Here is a 21,141-nt window from a genome sequence, read left to right as displayed (position 1 = left end):
CATCTAAGTCACAACAATAGACAAACACAGTCTGCTCAAACTAATACTACACAAACAGTTAAAGGAAAGGAAAGGAACAAGCTTTAACTGATCCTGACCAGACTGATTTAGAGACCGGTTTAAATCCATTAGTGACACCAAAATGTGGAAGTAGAGCATTGCTTGTTTCCAAGTTCTACGGTTTCACATCAGGAAGGTACATTAGAGACATTTTTTTAAGAGAGCAACTATGATTTGTTTGTATTGTAAATTGTATTTATTTAAGCATATTGTAGGATGTGTTTAAAATATTTCATGAAACAAATCACAGGAGTGGCCTGAAATGTATAACAGAATAATTTGTTTAAAATTGCACTTGCCATTTCATGAAATATGTATCAAAGCTGGTAAATGTTGTGTATTGTGATACTATTTTAAACCAAATCTCCTAGTAGCATATTAGTGGCAAATGTATAAATTACAAAATAATTTAGTATTCCAGTGTATGGAGGCCTTAAAAGAAAACACACTTTTGTGTGTGTCTCAGCTGTTAACGATTAAAAGACAAAAATCCAGTATATTGTTAGGATGTCAAAACACACATTCTCTGCAGCTGATTTGCAAATTCCTTTAATACACAAGTGAAGTATGAAGTCGTAATGTGTTCAGAGCTTCATGATAATAAGGATGGTACATTTGATTACAAGGTTATATAGTCTTTGTGTTCATAAACATTTTTTTATTTCAAAGATCTGAATCAGTCCTGACATGGATTATGTTATTATGGTTAGTAGCAAAGTATTTTCTCCCTCATCTTTTTTCACGCTAAGATTTTTCTATTGTGTCTATTGTCTTCTTAATCCAGTCAACATAATTTTCCACCTTGGTATAATAACCCTTGTACTGCCTTTCTTCACAGGGAGGTCCCCAGGACACAATGCCAGTCAGATAATAAGGCTCTCTGCCTTCAGCCAACATAGGCAAAACAAACGGACCTCCACTGTCTTTCTGGCAGCTGTCCTTTCCGTCTGCTCCAGCACAGAACATATTGTTAGTGAAAAGCATGCGTTTCTTAGTTGATGTTAAAGGGGTATCCTCACACTCTGAAAGGGGTTTGACCCCAATATGAGCATATTTTAACTGGGCAGATGTGACAAAACGTGTTGCATCTTCTTTTTTTATTTGCACTTCTGTCTTCCCCCAGCCTGACACAGTCCCTAGCTCATTTTCCACCCAACTTCTCTTTACCTCTGGCAGACAAATGGGAATGAGGTTTGGGCCTAAATTCACTCTGGTAGAAAATCTGATAAGAGCAATATCATTGTCAAAACTGGTGCGATCTTCAATGCCCTTGACGTAGTCGGGATGAATTATGATCCTTTCACTGTCCACGACAACTACATCAGACAACCTATCTGCTGTTCTTCCATCTATCAGTCCACCATACAGGCGCAAAGAGGTTTCCTCTACGTCTTCCACAACATGAGCTGCCGTGACCGCCCATCGGTCATTGATCAGTGATGCTCCTCCTCTTCTTGGCTCTTTTATCAAGAGATGCCATGGTATCTCTCCCAGCTTTGCATTCTTACCTCCCAATATTCTGCCTGTACTTGCAGGGTGTTTTTCAGGCTTCCCACACACTGAAATACACAAAGAGTCTTCTATAGATTCAAAGGATGGCTAATATGAGATAATATGAAAAACAAATTTAAAGGCGTACCTTCAGTGCATTTGGGTAGCTCTGTCTTGCCACCATCTGATACCCACTCACCACTGGCACTGCAAGTGAATGTGTCTGAAAGATTGAAGAAAGCATATTGGTGAAACAATAATAAAACAAGAAAACTCTAGGAAAGGAAACAAAAAAGGGATGTGTACAATCATTTAGTAATCACCATCTCCTTCCAGTGTGTAGTACTTTGAACTGCAGTTAAACTGGATCTGGTCTTTATACTGAGTGTGTGCTGAGCCAACCAACTGAAGGATACCATCTTCTGGGATACCAGGAAAACCGCAATCCACAGCTACATGCAAGAATATGGTAAAAAGTAAAACAAAATTAAAATATTCAAGACAGCTCAAGAAATTTTCAGAAAGAGAATTAGTTGCAGTCAGACTCACGTTCACACATGTAAGTGGGAGTCCATATGCCTGTACCCCGGCAGGTTGTCACATACTCTGATGACAGAGTCTGAGTGCCTTGCTACTATGCAAAAGGACAACTTAATTAGCTGAACAGTGGCTTTAATACATCAAATGTAAAGCTATTAAAGGTTCTGGTTGTCCGTATACTCACAGAATTCATAACATAGCCAAGATCACAAGTTACTGTCACTGTTTCACCCTGAGAATATTCTGGTTGCTGAGGAGTCACAGTGGAGTGTGGGGTTACCACTGCTGGACAGACCTTGTCTGCAATTAATATGTGAAAAGAACTATTATGATCATTTTCCATAAAACATCTTCCATAAACTTTTCCCATTTTGTCAAAGGTGAGGAAGCTCAGTACCTCTGGTTTTGAAGTGGAGAGAGAAGCCTTTGTTTGTGCCAAAGCCATCCGAGATGAAGTGGATTTGGACATGGTTTGAGTGGGTGAGGAAGGGAGATGGGGGAGGCGTGTGGCCACAGAACGGCCCCAGAGTCCCGGAGAGAGTCTCAATCTGCAAACAAAACAACATATGCCTTTGGTGTGAAAGACACAGGTTTGATTCCCACTGCAACACATACACCAGTGTATCCTTGAGCAAGGATTCTGAGCAAGACACTTAACAAGCAGCAACCCCTAGTTGCTCCTGCCCTCTGCTATGTATATACAGTGTGCGTGTGTGTGTGTGTGTGTGTGTGTGTGTGTGTGTGTGTGTGTGTGTGTGTGTGTGTGTAAATGTCAATGTAAAGGATTACCTATTCCCAGAATTACACCAGAAGAACAAAGAAACACTGAAGAGCACAAGTCAGGGGATAAATACAAGTATTTGAACATCCCTAATTCAATGTTCAAGAAAGCACAACTGTCCTCAAAAACTGACTGACAATGCAAGAAGGAGACGAGTGAGGCCAGCAGAACTCTGAAGGAGTTCCAAGGATCAGAGGTTGAGACTGGAGTGACTGCAGACTATTACAATAAAACTGAATCCGGGCTTCAGTTTGCCAGAAAGCACATGAGAGACTCTGAAGTCAGCTGGTCTGCCGTTACCAAAATTTTAATTTTTGGCCATTAGACTGGCCATTAGATTAACACTTTGTTACACTGCACATCACCATAAACATAGCATCCCCGCTATGGAGGGAAATCCTGGAGGAAACTCAGATGCTCTCTGCAAGAAATCTTGGGAGAAAATTATTTTTCTAGCTTTAAAAGGTCAGTCAGAGTACAGATCCAAAGAACAGCAAAAAACTGCAGTGTCCAGATGTCGAAAGAAAACTATCCATACAGACTCAAAGCAATAATTTCTGTCAAAGATGAGGAGGTAAATTCTTAGCAAGTATTTATCTATATTTGTAGTAAGTTTAGATCACTTTGTAAAATCTGTCACAAATCAATCTCTTTTGAAATTAATCTTCTTTATAGATCAGCATCAAACAGAGCACATTAAAATACTTTGATTTAATCTTGTAAGACAGTAAAACATGACATTTTTAAAGGGGTTGGACATTTCATAGGCACTGCATGCAAAGAAAAAATAAATAAATTCAACATGTGTAACACAGACAGACTATGAAATGGCCAAAATAGGATGGGTAATAGTTGTAAAAATCCATGGTTTCAACACTTTTGTCTGAACTTCCTCTTTGTTTCCTGCTTTGTAAAATTACATGTTTTAGAAAGACACACCTCCATATTGACTTACCGTCAATGCATCTATGCATTGGCCATCAGGGCTTTGTTCCACATCAAAATCTTCAGAGAAGTGCAGCTCCAACTGCAGGTGGGCCTCCACAGACAGAATGTGCTGACAGTTGGCATTCTCTGCGTATGAAGCAGGCCAGGAGGGACTGGATATGTCACCTCTCTTCAGCCCTGACAGATCCTCAGTACAACTCACTGTGTTGTAGTTAAGAGTTAATTGTCATCACCATCATCATTTTAGTCAACATAATCATCAAGTATTACACAATCAGCCCCCTTGTCATCCACCCCTCATTTGCCAGCTTCTGCTTCCTCTATTTTCCCATTTTCACTTCATGTTTCAATTTTGTACCTTGCCTACTTTTGACTGTTAACTTCTCATTCTGTACACTGTTTATTGATCCTTATAATGAAATTAGTTGTACCAGTGCAAGTCTGTTTGTCCGCATCCAGGTGGTAACCATGACGACAGGAGCAGTGGTACCCTCCAATGAAGTTGTGACAGAACTGGGTGCATCCGTTGTCTGGGTCATCACATTCATCAAAGTCTGAGCAAACAATTCATTAAAGTATAAGCATGGCACACAAGGCAGTTTAAAGGACTTTTTTTCTTATAGGTGAGCACTGACACTTGGTTATTTTAACAGAATTTAAACAAACAGAAACTTTGCTTTTCTTTGTATTTTGCCACTTTCTGTTCATGTAATGTATCTGAGAGTTATCCACAGTACTCTATATGTTCACCTTGTTTGTGTACCAGCTAACATATGTAGCAGAAGGTATTCAGTGGGGAGTCTGTTGTTTGTTCAGTCACCTTGAGTCAAATCTCTTTTTACTAATGAGTATGGAGACAAGCATTAAAGCCGAGATTGTTTACTGTATCAATTCTACCCTCTTGGGATTGTAATGACAAAGTTAATTAATGGACCTCTACTACTTTCACATACTGCATCAAAGTCATTGTATACCATACAGGATTTTGTTATTATTATTGTGAAACTCATTTCCCACTGTATAGCCAAGATTGTTTTAACTGGGGTTGTTTGTTAGACAGGATTTTGATGTGATTTCAGTCACTGCAGCCCCGTCAGCACCTTTGAAATGAAACTGAAAGTCTCAATGATAAGTCGGGAGTGAGAACGTGTTGCTTTAGAAGCATGTTCTTCAGTTATTTTATTTGTCCTATTTTTATTAAAATTATGTCTTGCTTTAATTTATCTACTTATTGTCGTAGTGCCTCAGTTTGGAAACAAGACACAAACTCACTGTGGTCACCCTGGACGCTGATGTCAAACTGTTTCCAAGACACCTTGTACAACTATAAATTGCAACCATTGTGAATTGTTATCTTAATTGTTATGTTACCTTACTAACAATATGATTACAAAAATATTAACAATGACGAAATACATGCATGTACCCCCTGAGCTCTCCTAGGGAATGTGGAAAAATAAAATGGGTACAAATAAAATGGATTTTGGTGGGACTTTTTCTCCTCTACATCTCACCTTGACTGGTATAAAAGCCTCTGAAGCCGGTGTGCCTCTTGGTGTTTGAGAAGTCAGAGTGGAACGAAAGAGAGAGGCAGCCGCCCGGGGAGGAGTGGAGGGGATTTACAGAGGACTGAAGCTCCTCAAATTCCTTTTTGCCACACAGAACAGAAATTAGGTTTCCATTTGAATAGACCTGGGAAAAAAACAGAAAATTCAGTTGTAAAGGGTACAATAACAGTACCGACATAAGTTAGTAACCTTTAAGTTTATCTTGACCGCTGACCTTCACAGCATCGTTTTCACAGTCTTCGCTGTCCTCCAAGTCCAGGTGGATGAACCTGATGGAGACTGTGTGACCTTTGGGGGCACACCTGCTCCAGTTTAGACTGGCATGGGGCAAGTATCCATTGGGATACCCTGGAGACTCCACCCATCCTAGCAACATTGGGTAGGCCGAGTGGGAGAGCAGGAGAAGCAGGAGACTGAGGGAAAGAATTAAGGGGAGGGTGTGATACAATGTAAAGGAAAGGACCACAAAGTTAAGAAAGAAAATGTATTATTTAATGTTCACATATTTATTTAATCCAGAGAAAGCCCCTTTTATACTGTACTGAAAAATAGACAAGCCAAAGATGAAACCCATTAACCTCTTTCCATTTTACAAGCACTCTACCTGTCTACTGCAAATCATTATGCTGTATATATGTTTTAGAGTCCTAAAATGCAAAAAAATCCAGACCCACCTTAATCGCAACATCGTGATCCGATCAAATCTCTTCACAAATAAACTACCTCAACATCTCTCCTTCCCCTTTTTTTAAATAATTTACTTTCCATCCCTCGCTCTTCCTTGCTGCCCCCCTTTCTCTCTCACTCATAATTTGCACTCGTAGGCATTTTATAAATCTATTTGTAGATTGTTTTTGCATGTTTGCAGAAACAAAAGAGTGACTCTGGGTAAGTGGGGTGGCAGGAAGACAGACTGAGCCCGAAACTTTTCTGATCGAGTGTTACAAAACAACAAAATCAACAACATCCCTTCTCCACTGGGACAAAAGTTCAGGGAAAACAATGGAGTGGAAGGAAAGGGTGTAGAGGAGAGAGGAAATGTTTCATTCTGCTGTGTTATGTGCCAAAACCAGCAATTTCGTCCTGTAGCTACACGGAAACAAATACACAGCTTACATCGCAGGGCTAGCACAGGAAGGAAATGAGGAGAGACAGAGACAGAGACTGAGACTGAGAGACGGAGGGGAAAACAGCACAGCAGATAAGGGTCATTGGGGTTTTCCATTGTGTAGGATTAGAAAAGACATGAGAAGTAGGTAAGGCAGAGTGAGGGGGGGAACAAATCTGTAGTCACAAACGATCAGACAGCAGAAAGAGAGTGGAGACAGAAGAATGTGAGCAGTGAATGAGTGAACGTCAGAAAAAGAGAAAGGGTAAAGAGATCGAACCTCGAGTCATAAATAGCTGTCATTTCCAAGGTTAGCAGTAGGTCCAGAGGAAGAGTGTACAGGAAGACTTTAGAGGTTGTACAGGTTGTTTTAGTCTTGAGCTTAGATATTTTACACACAGGTGGAGGACTGTAATCGAATGGGAAAGAAATAGCTAAGATGAATTGCACAAAAGAGCAGTTCAACAGTAAAGATGGGAGATGCTGTGATCAATGCCATGCAGGTCAGTCAACATCATAAAGATTTAATTACTAACATTTCTTTTCATTGCTCTTTGGATAAAAAACGTCTTTATTGGAAATAATCAGCTTTCCAGCATTCCTCACACACTCTCTTTGCATTACAGCCTGACTGATCCGATTCTCTGTATATCTCTGTTTTCTCAACTATTATCAGGATCATACATGGTAGCTGAATGTAGCGGCACAACGAAGACCAAGTGTGCTGAATGTGGACGTAAAGGCTACACAGCCACAAAAAATCACTTGTCTAACTGTCGTCAATGCAAGATCTGCAGTCCTAGTAAGTTATACACAAAACACAAACAGTACTGTATACTCATGCACATAAACGCAGATACTTTTTCTGTACTGCAAACACAAATGCAGTTACTTCCTCTTCTCCTCTCTACTGCCTTTTTTACAGACTATAGATGTATGTTTTGCAATTGTTTCTTGACGTTAACACCATCACAAATCTTCCTCTTTTCTGATTTCAAGCCATTAAACCTCACTTACTTGCCAGTGGGTGTCAGTCATCAACTCATGCTGTGTAGCTGAACTTTGTTTAAATTTTTTCAATCTTTATTTAAGATTTTAGTGGAGATCCCAAAGTTTTTGAAAAATGCCATGTATGTCATGCTGTAGAGAAATGTGGATACAATGATGTACAAGATATCTGGAATATTTCCATCTGATTTTGTGCACGGAGTTGTGCAACCATAAACACATTTTTATATAAAATATTGATTTAAATATTTCACTCAGTGCAACCATTGTTCAGTTTCAGTGAAGTGCTGGTACAAGCCTCTACATATAAATGTGGTACTGTCAATGTGGAATATGATGATTTTAACAACCTTGAAAGTAAATACTCCAACAAACTTCTAAGTAAATAAACTTAGGGGCTGCTATAACTCTGGTATCAATGTAGCTCCAACACAGCAGAGACTATTGTAAAACCTTTGTATCAAATGAAAAACTGAGAACGTAACTGTAAAGTGAAACCAACTGTTATCTAGATTAAACTAAACATCCATCCTGTGAACATAAGTAATTTAGTTTTACATTTTCACTTTTAATGAGAAGAATTTGAACTATTTATTTAAGTTTAGTTCTGTTTACTCACATTTCTAAGGCTGCGGGGGAAATTACATTTCAAATTGAACCTGTCACTATTTTTTGCTGTAGTCAATCAAATGTCAGGAAACACAAAATTACCAAAAACAGTACTCCAAAGAGACACAGATTTGTATTTGAAAGAAATGCAAAACAATCACAAAGAGACACAACTACCACATAGAGATATAAAAGGTCTAAAAGAGACAAAACAATCACAGGGACAACTACAAAGAAATGCAAAATGTTGTAGTCGATGGAGATGCCAAACAACCACAAAGAAACACAAAACGACTACAGAGACACAAAACAACGCAGCAGATCAGAACATAAGATGGATCCTTCTTCCAGGACAGAATTTATCTCTCTTTTATGTTTTCAGCTAATAATCAGAGGACAGTAAAGGACTGTACAACTAAGGAGGACACAGTATGTGAGTGTGTGACTGGTTTCTACTGCAGTAATGTTGACTGTGACCATTGCCTGCAAGTGAAAGACTGTCCTATGGGTGAAGGGGTCAAGATGAAAGGTAGGAGTCCATTGTAAAATGCAAAAGAAATAATCATGTACTCCAGCAAGCATTCAGATATTGCCAAAATAGAGTAAAAACTGGCAACTGAAAAGACTCCATGTCTAATTTTTTCTTGCAGCCACTCGCACAAACAATACAGTGTGTGCTCTGTGTATAGAAGGGACCTATAGCAACGTCACAGACTTCAACTCACCCTGTCAAACACATACCAGGTCAGACTGCATCTCCACTATTACTGTTATTATTAAAGGAGGATGTCAATGTATGAAATGCGGTCAGATGTGTGTAAATGATTCATTAGTCATACTCCATCGACACACAGCAGCTGAAATGAGTCTTTCGGTTGAAATCCTCAGTCTACAAACCCGAAACATCCCACATCACACCTACTGTAACTAAATTTCATCCACACTGAAGGAATGTCATAACTGTTTCTTGATATTGTCTGAAACCTTTTATACATCCCTTTCAGTAGGTTTACTGGGACAAACATGTCTAAATGAAAAAGATACATTATACAGTTTGTGGATATTTATTTGTTTGTCTTTGTGTGTTTTTTTCAGATGTGAGGATATTGGAAGAGTGTTGAAAACTCCGGGAACCCGAACAAGTGATGCTATCTGCGGTAACTTCAAATCTCGTAAGTCTCCATTTCTGTATTTATATTCAAATCTTAAAATCTTTTAGCCATAACATTTACTTGTGCAATGCAGCGGATGCTCTTATCCTGTGAGTAACTCAGTGAGGTCCGGTTGACCTTCAATTCCTAAATGTCATATGACCATGTTATAAAGTGAGGAAGTAGAAGTAGTACAGATGGGAAATAATTCTTGAGAAGGAGAGAAATGGAAGGCACTCATTGCAATAGTGTCTCTGACAAGAGTGGTGACTGGCTGTAAAGAGTAATTTCACCTTTAGAGAATAAAGACTCAAGCTCCAACAATTAATATTTTTATAATAGCAATGTATCAAATAACAAAGTGCTCCCGTTCACAGAGCTTTATAGTGAGTTTCAGCTAATTGTTTAACTGTCCAGCCTCAACTTTACTGTTTCTGTTCACTCTCACTGCTCTTGTAGTGTTGTTTTTTTGTCACAGAAAAAGCTCTAAAACCCCACCAACAGTTACTAGCTGCACCAGCTTCAACAAGCTGGTGAACATAGTGGAGCACTTAGCAGCCATGAGCGAGATATTTCCCTCAGGAGTTGGTAGAGACCAAAAACAGAGCTACAACACAAGTTTATATTGGACTTACATTCATCAGGTGGCCAAATGATAGATAATGTTGCTCTGTAACTGTTGGATGTGAAACTAAGCAACTGTATCACCATATCAATTTATATGGCGATGATATGTCACAACTCATTCTGCTGCTCCTGAGTGTCCAAAACATCAGTTATTATAGGTGTAAGGAAAAGAGTACAGTCTAAGTGGAGGCTGTGAGTGACAAAACACCAAACACTGACAGGTGTGTGCGTTGGCCTTGCCAAAGGTTTTTTCAGTGGACATTATAAAGAAATATCTTTGTTTTGGCACTCAAAACAAGTCTATTACTCCGAAGCTGATGTTGGTGGGGCATGAAGCTCAAATATACTCACATCGACGTCGTATGGAGCTGATATACATCTATAAAATGCATTTATCATTCATATACAGGCACAATAGTCTTTTTGTCTTGACAAATACTAAAAATCAAAAAATACTACAAAACTAAAAACACAAATAAATCAGGACAGTACAAGTCACAAAGGTCAAAGAACCCATTTGGGTGACAGAAACTAAGTTTTGTTTGTGTCCCCTGAAAAGTGCAGAAACAATATTCATTTTCACCACATTTTAAATGTAAACAGGATCTTCAGTATTGTACTGACAAACAAATGCATTTAGAAAAACCTCTTTTTACATTGTAACTTTTTCCTACTTGTGTGTTTTAGAACTCTTCACTCAGGTTATCAGAGTTTCAATATTTGTGAGATCAGTGTCTGAAACAGTTTAGTTTAATCAAGTCAAGTAAAGTAGTCAAACACATCAAGTAAGCATAATATACAGGTCTAATTTCCGCTACTACAGATCTAACAGGTGGGAAATTTACCTGTGACACATTTTTAACTGGAAACAAAACTGTTTCGTTACAAAAAAGGAAAAAGCTATTCCAACCACAGGGGCTGAGGAGACAACGGAAGCACTTCATTTTGATCCCCCCTATTTTGTATTATTAAGCTGTATGAAATGCATTAATAGTTTACACACTATATGTAGTTGTATAAGCAGAAATATGGACATATAAAGTTGCTGTATAAACATTATAGTAACATAGAAATATTATGCGTACATAATTATGTTACTCATATTTGTACAGTTATAAAGTGTGTGTGTGTGTGTGTGTGTGTGTGTGTGTGTGTGTGTGTGTGTGTGTACAAATGTATGTAACCTGATAGTCTGTTAGAAATCACTATTTACCAATAGGCTAACGCAATTAAATGCCAATCGAATTGAATACATAATAGTTAGTCTTTGTAGAGGGAATTGCAGAAGCATTTTATAGCCACAATAATTCTATATCAAGTCATTACCGTTTTTTTTTATATTTTTGATGAGGAAGATCTGTATTTAGTAATCACTCACTCCCACTTTATTTTCCCATAAGTTATTAGCATAATCAGAAGAAAAAACTAATTAAAATGTATTTGGGTCCCTCTAAAAACCTCTGTTTGTTTATCAGATTGTCACTGGATGTTGCCCGCAAGCCTGTGGTCAGGACTCGTGTTGACTGCACTCATTGTGTTTGGTCTCATCTGCTGGAGAGCAAAACGCAAGTCAGACAAAGCAGGTGTGTACAGTGTGCCAGTGTGTGTAGGTGTGTTTTGTAATTGTTATTCTCACACGTTTATTCTCATACTTTAAAGAAGGTCTTCCTGAGGAGGCGACAAAGCGGTGTACAGGCATGCCCACTCACTGGCAGTAACTAAGCATGTTGCTAGCCACAACTGTGTGACACAATTGGCTTTGAAGTCTTACAGTTGTACGTCACTGCTTAACTCTTTAAACATACCCTCCCACTGTTTCCTTTACAGTGACTCCTTTTACATACCTCATTTCCGTTCATTAATTACAATAAGTGTAGTCTGGAGTTCATTTATGTGAAAAGAGTAAAAAAAAAAAAGTGTAATTTCTGGGGGGTTTTGCACAAAAGCAGAATATTTTTGAGTTAGTATCCTGTAACCCAGTCAGGTTAAATAAGGTTCTATGCAACACAGTAAGTTTAGCAAGCATGACAAACTCAATGGGGAAACCACATCCTGTACATATTCAGCCTGACATAGTTATTTGGTATAATGTGACGCATATTTCATAGTCAGCTAACTCATACTGAGAAGCAAGTCCTACGTATGTGGTACAATCTCATAACTGACTGTTTTGGCTGACGTGCTGTAATTCATTGACATTTACTGTATTTCCTGTGAAGCATTTTGCTTGGAATTTACAGATGAAATGCAACTAATGAGAGAAGGCTGGGCTTCAACAAGTCTGTTGTTCAGCCAGTCTGATAGTAAGATCTTATTTTCAATTCAAAAGTACCACTTGTCAGTTTTTTTAAAGATTTCATCAGTGGTTGGGTAGATTTTCAGTTACTTTGGTTTTTGGTGTTTGAAGCAATTGATAAACAAAAAGTTCATTGTAAGAGAGTACGCTGCGGTAAGTGATTCACAATATCACAATTATTCAGATCTTAATATACCAGCATGTAGATACTGTATCTTCAAAGGGATGATTCCACCCAAATTGCTAAAATGCACATTTTCCTTCTCGTAGTAGTATCGTACCATAAAGATAGTTTCGGTTTTGTCTGTTGAGGTTTTGAGATATCAGTCTGTAAGATTTTTACCGCCAATGTGCAGAATGATGTATACACAGAGTTTGACACTAAAAGGCTGTTTTCACGTTCATTTGCCAAAAGTCTCAGGGAGAAACAGGGAGACTTTCACACATGCATGACTCTGTGTCATCACAACTACTTTGGACCTTACACAATGTGATGAGGAAACTTGAAACCTGCAGTTCACATACACTCAGAACGGGCTTTTCATCAAGCAGAAATCATGGCCCAGAATTTAAACTATTAAAGTAAAACATATGTACTTTCATAGATTTTCACTGAGGGAGAAAGGACAGATGTAATTGCAAGAGATTGTAACTAGGTAACTGAACAATTTTGTAGAGAAACATAAAAGACATTACATATTATTCAGAGCAGAGTATTTTCATGTCTTTAAACATGTCTGAAACATCTTTAAGTGAATTATGACGGCCAGATTAATCTAAGCATCAGGGTGAAATTTAGCTCTGTCCCTGTTTGTTGTAATTTGGTTAGACCCAACAAGGTCTCTACAAGGCTACTACACAAGTCAGACAATGATGATGGGCATATGTACTTTAATAATAAGTCTGGCTTATATCACCTGAAATAAGCTACCTCATTTCAGGTGATATTGTGCTTTAGTGGTGTAAATTACCAAACAAATTTTCAATCAATCAAATTACCACAAACAGACAGACACACAATAAAAATGGGGTATTCGGGGCCCATGAGGGTCAAAGAGCAGTTGCCAGCTTCTCCTGGTTGGTAATCCAGCACTGCTGACTGTTTGGTAAATACTGCGCAAACCAATGAATGAGAGAAGCCAGTTATGCTGACCACAACTTCTTTCTGTGAAAAAGGAAACTATGAACTTTTTTCAACCGCCTTTCAAGTCTATACAGGAGATGAGTATTTGATACCGAAAGGATAAATTCAAGGAGTAGCCTATCACTGTAATATTGAGTCAGACTGAGCTGTTGTAAATTTGAATTTGCAGATCTATTCATGTAGAAGTGTGAAGAAGTTTCCTCGAAATAAAGTTGCTCAGCATGTCCAGATACTTATCAGGATCATGTCATATCTGATTGACTAGCAGTGCTCCGGAACTGAAGTGTTTGTTTGAGATTAAAGTGCCACCTGTAGGCCAATCACTATAAGTGCAGATACTGACTCACCAAAACTACAGTATGTTCCAAATGATAAAAGTTATCCATCTGTAGTATAGTTGTTGCATTTGATTAAATTCAAACTACTCATCATGTCCATAATGTCCTTATTGAAATATCTTGTTTTTGACCCTATTTGTGGTTATCTTGACAGCCAGATCGAGTCCTCCTGTTACCTTCATTAACCTGGTTCCTGCAGCACCTGTCAGTCCGCTGAAGCTGCCCTTACCGCCCACAGAGCTGAACGGTTACTGCCAAGAGAGCTGCACTGTAGACGGCTGCGATTTACCAATATTTAACCCAGGTGAAAAAAAAACTGAACACTGCTGTATGCAGACACACACCAGCTTTCCACTGTTCAATCAAAAGTTTTATTGTGTTGTTATAGTTTTTAAGTATTTTTTATGCCTTTATTAGAGATATTGACAGTAGTGAGATGACAGGAACGTCCCCAACTAGACTCAGACTAGGGAGTGACACATGTAGAGCATGAGCAAAACACATATGTCCTGCTTATCAGCCATATGTGGTCTCACAAAAATACTGTCTTTTCTCCCAATTTACAGTCTTTGTAGTCTTTGGCTGTCATTGTTAAAATTTTGTATAGGTGTTGTATAGATAAGACACAAGGAAAAAATGCAGATGCTTCCATACAAGGTTGAGGGATCAATGAAAGGGCCAATAAGTATGAAAATTATGCAAATCATCCAACATGGTCCTTGCAGTCACCAGATCTTAACACCTGTAAGACGTGCAAAGACAACAATCTCCACCATCATTAAAATGCCAAATGGGAGAATATCATTTGAAGTTTGTACTGGCGTCAATCCCTCATGTAGAGTTTCAAAGAATCTATACCTAAGAGCACTGAAGTACCCAACTGCAAGCTAAGACACAATGTTGTCATCCATCTGTGTTCCTTTATCCAGTACTAGTCTATATAAAATTCCCATGCTCATAAATGCTTTCAGCCCCATTAAGATGGCCATAAATCACCAAGCGCAAAACATGTTTGATGTAGACCAATATTACGCTGAAGGATGGTCACACTTAACATTAATTTTGTTATCCTCCCCAGACGATAATGTGGTCAGTTGCACACAAGACAGTGTGGACAGCTGCCTTCCTATAACACCACTGAAGGCTTCAGTTTCATTCGCTGAATCCAACCACATCAATGGAAGTGCTGGATACAGCACCAGCAACTTCCTCAGGACCTACTCAGAGCCACAGGAGGACGAGTGGTGTGGGACATAATCAAGCAAATATTGCCGTAACAGTATACTGATGGAGCTCCTTCTGCGACATGGAGATACTGCAACTATAAACTGGATCTATTTATACCAAAGAGAGAAAAAGAGAGTAGGGTTTCTCTTGTTCAGGAGACTTGAGGCTGGCTGATGGTTTACTGTCCACTGCAGGACACTGGTGAGAGTTTCAGCTGCATACAAAATGAAACTGACAGCTAAAACATTTTTTTAAACCACTGGTGTAGCTTAGTATTTGAGTCATTTCCTTTGATGTGAATTAGTTTTATAGATGCTTCGCAAGTCAAGGCAGCACTGTCTGATTTTTTACAGCTCTGTGGATTTATTTAAGCCTGTTGATATTTTTTTCTTATGTTTAGACAAATCCCATGAAAAGGCCAAAACCAACAATGGATGTATCCTATCAACAAGTATGTATGTGTAGTCAAAGCCTGATGTAGCGTGTTCCTCTGTGCCATAGAGCTCCATTGTCAAAAAATTATTATTATTATTTTTTAAATACAGCGAGTCACTCTGTTGCACAGTGTAGCTTGTTCCTTCATTTCCATGAACACTGTAGTTTCTTTTGAGTCAACGCGCATTAGAAAATAGTGCTCCATTTTCTACTGTTTGATTAAACTGCTAAAAACTGCAGTGTTCAGCAATTTTATTTATTTGCAGCCTGTTTTTAAAAAAGTACATCTGTGTAAGAATGAATGGGCCTGAGGTTCGAGTGCCACAGACATGGTAGATTGTCAGAAATTTAAAGGACTAAAACACCACTGGACCTTTTGTGGGATTTGTTGACAATAAGAAACACTGTGGTCCTTCCTTTACTGTAAACTATATCTTTGTAATTATATTTGAAAGGTTGTTAATTGTAACTTATATTGTTCCAGCAGGTTGAGAATTGTACATGAAAACTAGTTTAACGCCAACAAAAATCTGTCCATTTTTTTTTAAGTACATACTAATGTAAATTTTGACCACTGAATTTTCTGTATTTATAAAACTATAGAAACTTTACAACATGCAGCAGCACACTCATGTGGTGTATTAAAGATGCAGCAATGACCCCCGACAGATGATTTGTTTATAACATTTAGAAGATAGATGAGTGCAATATGAGTATGTGGGAATGTTTACACAATTCACGTCATTTAAGTCATTCTGCTCTGCAGCTACAGTTACTTCATTCAGTTAGTACCATCTGACACAAACAATTAAGTACATGTACAGTACTTTCACAGATATTCAGTATTATTATGATACTTCAAAATAATGTTGATTACAATTTTTAAACATTATTGGAACATTATTCAAAGTACCAAGTCCGTAACTATATTCTATTAAGAATAAAATGAAGTTATTCACTTCAATCAGCCTTCTGGAAGACTTGCTTGGCAACCACGCCTTCAGCTCTGAGCTCCTGCAGAGAGGAAAGAGACCATTGAGAAGGGGGGAGAGAAAAAACATGGGGGGGGGGGGGGGGGGGGGGAATGAATAGGGAGAATCAATAAGACAGTTTGGCACATCAAAGGAGAGATAAATGAGTGATACAGAAACCTGGGATTGTATCCAAAATACAATCCAATTTCTCCCCTGTCCTCCTACTCATTCTTTGACCCCGTAATCCGCACCCCCCCCAACTCCCACTCACTCACTCTAGACTCATTAGTCTGTCGCTGCTCCCTTCTCCTGCTTTAGAATCCACCATCTTAAGAGCCTGATCCTTGCTGGCATTTCTTTCCCAATTCTCTTCTGAATTTGAACACAACATCAACAAAACATTGCTTTGTCCTGACTGCAGCAGAGGTATTAGAAATCCTGTGAAAGCCGTCTAGCGGAACATACTGATCGTTTTAAATCTTAATCAGCACTGACAGATTAGCTATAATCTTAAACTCTTTTACAACCAAAATGAGGAAAACCATTGCTCTACCTCGTTCCCAAATTAGTGCGGCACTTTATTAAAAGGGAAAATTCTTGCATAAATTCCTCAGTGCGTGCTATATTGAACGAGAAAGCAGAGTTCTCCTGCTCACAGAGCCATGCCGTGCCTACAGAACCAGGATGCATTGCGTGCAAACTACAGGCAACTACAGCACTCTCACACACTCTGAGCAAGCTAGCTGCTGGGTGCTAATCAAAGTTACACACAAAGTTGCCAGACAAATGAATAAACAAATTCCTGAATTTGACCATTTCTTTTGTTTGTTTTTTTTTTTTTTGTTTTTACATGTAGTTATGTCATTATTATCCGGGTGTGTCTATAAATAAATTTACATACACACATAACAACGCTACCTCAGCTAGCACTGGCGTTCCACTAAAAGCGACATGTAAAAACAGTTACCGACATCTAACCTACTACTCTAGTTATGTAGGTGTCTTCAAATGAGCCTTAATATTCACACAGTTTCTCTTGACTGCCCCTACATTTTACAACATCCAGTCCAACACTACGTCAGCCTGTGGGAGTAAGTTACCACCCTAGCCTATAACATTAGCTATTATTTTGTGGGCCAAAAAAATAGCGTTAGGTGGTCACTTGCCCTCTTTTTATCTTCGGGATCCTGAAGAAGATATCCAGCACACAGGCGTCATTCATTGCAGTAGAATGTCTCTCCGCTGTATTTCTTCTCTGGCTCTTATAAATATGGTTGAATATCCAAGTCAGCCAAAACATTTTAAAATGTATCCCCGTCCATTATATCTGCTGCACTCATATTTTGGGATGCCATATTTGCTGTTGGAAACGTAGCTAGTTTGCAATACAAGCAAAAAGAGTGGCATCTAGAGTGTACCCCCTGGCTACTTGGCAAACTCAGCTTTCTCGGTCAATATGCCAAGATTTCCCTTTAAGACATACAGTCAAGAGTCTTCTGCCTCTTTTGTGTTTGCCTTCCTTTGTTGGGCTCAGGCAGGCACAATGCTCCACAAACCTTTCAATAAGGACAGTGTAGTACAACAGAATAAGGCAATGCATAGTTCTTATTTGCATGGTCTCCCTCTTTTAGCATATCAATTTCAGCATCTTCTTCCCTGTACGTTTTAATTTTCCTTGTTCTGTTTCCCCCATCTCCCTTTGCTTTGGCCTCACTTCTGATCACTCCATCCATAAATCCTTACCAAATGCAGCTTGTTGCCCTCCAGCCAGTGTGTCCAGCCTCGTCCTTCTTTCTCTCCCCGCTGTACACAAACCAGTTTGTCTCCTTCCCAGTTCACTGTAGTCTGCATAAACACAGATATATTGTGTTACGGTCTGCAATTAATATGTAAAGTAGCTCACACGTTCAATCACACAGGGACAAGAGTCTTTGTTTATTGCAAAGGGTTCTAACTTTTTTGGTTTTCCCTTTCTTTTGCTTCCGTTTGGTCTTTTTGTTTGTTACAGACGCTGAAAAATAATGCTGCTAATTCTAACTCATGGACTAGTTTCCTGATTTTTTCTAAACTGAAGACTATAGTGTTCTTTTTTTATTCATTGCTTTCTTTTCTCACACATACATCACTTATTGCAGGCTTAGGCCCAGATTTAAGCAGCAGAAGGTGATTGCAACACAAAAACACAGCAGTAGGTGGGTGAACTCTCCTCAGACATTCAAAATTAGATACACAAAGCAAACTTACAGAACAAGTAATGATACTGTGTATTCACTGCATCCGCCCGTAAACATGTCCAAACTAGTCAAAGTGTTTATTCAGAACAAAAAACACACACCTGACAGGTCCGGCCATCCACTGGCCCCAGGTCTTCAGTAAATTCTTTTCCGATCTTAAAATCCATGTTGAAATTCTTGAAGGTGGTGAGAGTGCGGATCTTCATGTCTCCTGTGGCCGGATCATGGGTGATCTCTTTGGTGGGCTTCAACAGACATACAATCTTCCTCAGAGCGAAATTAACATCTAAGAGAAGATGAGTAAAAAAAAACAATTTATATAACATGAGCTATGTCTTACTGTTACTTTATTTAAGGGGGTTGTGTCACACAGAATGAATACACCCTCTGAACATGTGTGTTCATGTTTTTGTATCCCGGTGGGGACTGCTTTTTGAAGTTTAAGTCTTGGTTCAGGTTACAATTATCTTAAAATTAGGGTTAGGGTAAGGATTAAGATTAGGCATATAGTTGTGAAGGTTAAGGTTTGGGTAAGGGGCTAGAGAGTGCATTATGTCAATGGGATGTCCCCAAGAGGATAGATGAACAAAGATGCATGTGTGTGTCTGGGGGCATGTAAAGGACAAGGTAATGATTTCAGTCCTCTGATGTGCTGCACATCATGAAGCAATGATTGAAGAGGACCTCAAAGCAACAAAGCAATGCAAATATACAAGCTTGTTTATAATTTTTTTGTAAAGAAAGTGCAACAAACGTCTGAAAGTTCATGCGGTTGGCGACAAAAATTCTTTGGTTTAAGTGTTACATCTGTGTAAACGGGAACAAAGGCTATACGAGTCTTACCTAAAGCTGCGAGGTAGCCGTCCATATTTTGCTGCTCCACCATATGAAACGTGCCGGAGTAATTAGGTTTAGACATTTTGTTTTTTGCAAAACTCCAGACGAGCTGAAATCTCTACTTTTCCTCCTTCTCGCCTTTTCCCCCCTGGAGTCTGAAGTCTGGATCCCACAGATGAGCTGTTGCCTTGTTTGATATCAGTTTCACTTGTGCAACCTTTCTCAACAATGCCTGAATTGGACGGGAATGCGAGTAAAATGACACTCTTGTGGCAAGATGTTTTCAGCTCCTCTCAGTTGCAGGCTGCTCCACCGTGCACGTTCTTCCCCTCTGGTGGAGACTCAACACCACTATTGTCTGTATCATGCACGCGTTGTCCGTGACGTCACCCATAAATTTATAAGAGCATTAAATCTGTCCCTCCGGCTAATCCAAAAATGGGCAAAAGGGGTGGAGCTGTCAGATACCTCGGAAGACACCCACCTGTCACTCAAAGCTGCCACTCCCTTAATAATGCATGACTTTAAGCCTTAATATAATTTAAATTGGTGAATTATGTAAAGATTCAGCCTCGTACAGTTGCCATGGAGGGGGAGTTAGCTATAGAGACTAAACCACGTCACGCTGTGAACATGATTTTTGCTGTAAGGTTGGGCATTTTAACAAGGGGGTTTTTGAGAGCAGTGTTAGTGCAGGACCACTTTGAGGGGGAGGTCCATGCTTCACTCAGAGGGATCAGTTGCTGGCAGAGGCGGTGCTTCGGATCCCTACAACATGTGGTGGGTCGGGTGAATGCAGGCCTAATGAGCGCACATACTTCAGACTTTCACAAACTGTGAGCTAAGCAGTTTGTTGATAATCCCAGTGGGGTTATCACGGTAGTTCATTAAGTACTCAGATTTTTAAAATTACGTAAAAGTAGCAATACCACAATGCAGAAATTTTCTGTTACAAGTAAATGTTACTTAAAAGTTAAACAGTAAAGTACAAAATATTATCATCAAAATAAACTTTAAAAGTACAAAAAGTTAAAACGTTCCTTGTGCAGAATGGCCAACTTCAGAATAATATATATTATTATTGGATTATAGTTATTGATGCATTCCTAGTATAAATTTTTCACAATAGATACTGCTGGGTCGTTTTTGAATTTCACCAATGGATCAATAAAGTCTCATCTAAACCTTATACATTATGATTTATCTGTTGATTAGTATTTTAGTTGAGTATAATTTAGTATCTTTAATCTGAATCTGCAAAGTATCTTATCAAATAAATAATGTAAGTAAAAAGTACAATATGCCCATCTGAATTGTGGAGTAGAAGTATAAAGTAGCATAAAATGGAAATACTCAAGTAAAGTGCAAGTAAGTCAAGTACAGTACAGTAACTTTCCACCAGTGAGCAAGAAACATCAACACTCATAAAAATACTATCCACTCACTTTCCCACGGTTTCCCAACTCTGCATATACAGGTTAAAGGACCAATCTGTAGATGTTGGCTCTATAAACATCTAAAATTCAAACATTTAATTGATGAGTTTGATATCTAGATGACCAACCAGCATTTTTGTGTTTATCAATGTTTTTGCCCTAAACATTACTGATGCTATAGAAGCAATACAGAGATGGACAGTTTGCAACTGTAAAATAACCCCTTGACGCCAATTATCAAAAATTTGCATCACACCTCTTCCTTTCAGACTGCAGCTGAGATAGCGTATGTATTCCCCCAATGCCTGTTGTGTGTGTTATGTGCATAT

At 38.8% G+C, this 21,141-nt stretch overlaps 3 protein-coding genes across 3 annotated transcripts; 1 reads left to right on the top strand and 2 right to left on the bottom strand.

The window, feature by feature from the left end:
* Positions 1-593: 593 nt before the first annotated feature.
* LOC119897430 (complement C1s subcomponent-like) lies at positions 594-6,221 on the bottom strand. The gene is made up of 11 exons (XM_038711128.1): positions 6,063-6,221; positions 5,603-5,801; positions 5,335-5,512; positions 4,252-4,374; positions 3,828-4,021; positions 2,489-2,639; positions 2,276-2,391; positions 2,101-2,182; positions 1,875-2,003; positions 1,700-1,774; positions 594-1,619 (listed from the first exon to the last, which is right to left on the bottom strand). The coding sequence occupies exons 1-11, from the start codon at positions 6,074-6,076 to the stop codon at positions 805-807; spliced, it is 2,076 nt and encodes a 691-aa protein (XP_038567056.1). The 5' UTR covers positions 6,077-6,221; the 3' UTR covers positions 594-804.
* A 328-nt stretch (positions 6,222-6,549) lies between these two features.
* Positions 6,550-15,990, top strand: LOC119897434 (tumor necrosis factor receptor superfamily member 5). The gene is made up of 8 exons (XM_038711131.1): positions 6,550-6,999; positions 7,173-7,298; positions 8,496-8,642; positions 8,764-8,857; positions 9,209-9,285; positions 11,367-11,474; positions 13,824-13,973; positions 14,748-15,990. Exons 1-8 carry the CDS (start codon positions 6,936-6,938, stop codon positions 14,924-14,926), a joined length of 945 nt encoding a protein of 314 aa, XP_038567059.1. The 5' UTR covers positions 6,550-6,935; the 3' UTR covers positions 14,927-15,990.
* A 5-nt stretch (positions 15,991-15,995) lies between these two features.
* Positions 15,996-19,739, bottom strand: rbp5 (retinol binding protein 1a, cellular). The gene is made up of 4 exons (XM_038711132.1): positions 19,383-19,739; positions 18,641-18,825; positions 18,049-18,150; positions 15,996-16,345 (listed from the first exon to the last, which is right to left on the bottom strand). Exons 1-4 carry the CDS (start codon positions 19,456-19,458, stop codon positions 16,292-16,294), a joined length of 417 nt encoding a protein of 138 aa, XP_038567060.1. The 5' UTR covers positions 19,459-19,739; the 3' UTR covers positions 15,996-16,291.
* Between the last annotated feature and the right edge of the window lie 1,402 nt (positions 19,740-21,141).

This window comes from Micropterus salmoides, unplaced genomic scaffold (assembly GCF_014851395.1).
Source record: "Micropterus salmoides isolate LMB-PRFRI ecotype aquatic unplaced genomic scaffold, ASM1485139v1 Ms_hic_scaffold_11, whole genome shotgun sequence".
Classification (NCBI taxonomy): domain Eukaryota; kingdom Metazoa; phylum Chordata; class Actinopteri; order Centrarchiformes; family Centrarchidae; genus Micropterus; species Micropterus salmoides.
This window is presented reverse-complemented; position numbering and strand designations above follow the sequence as displayed.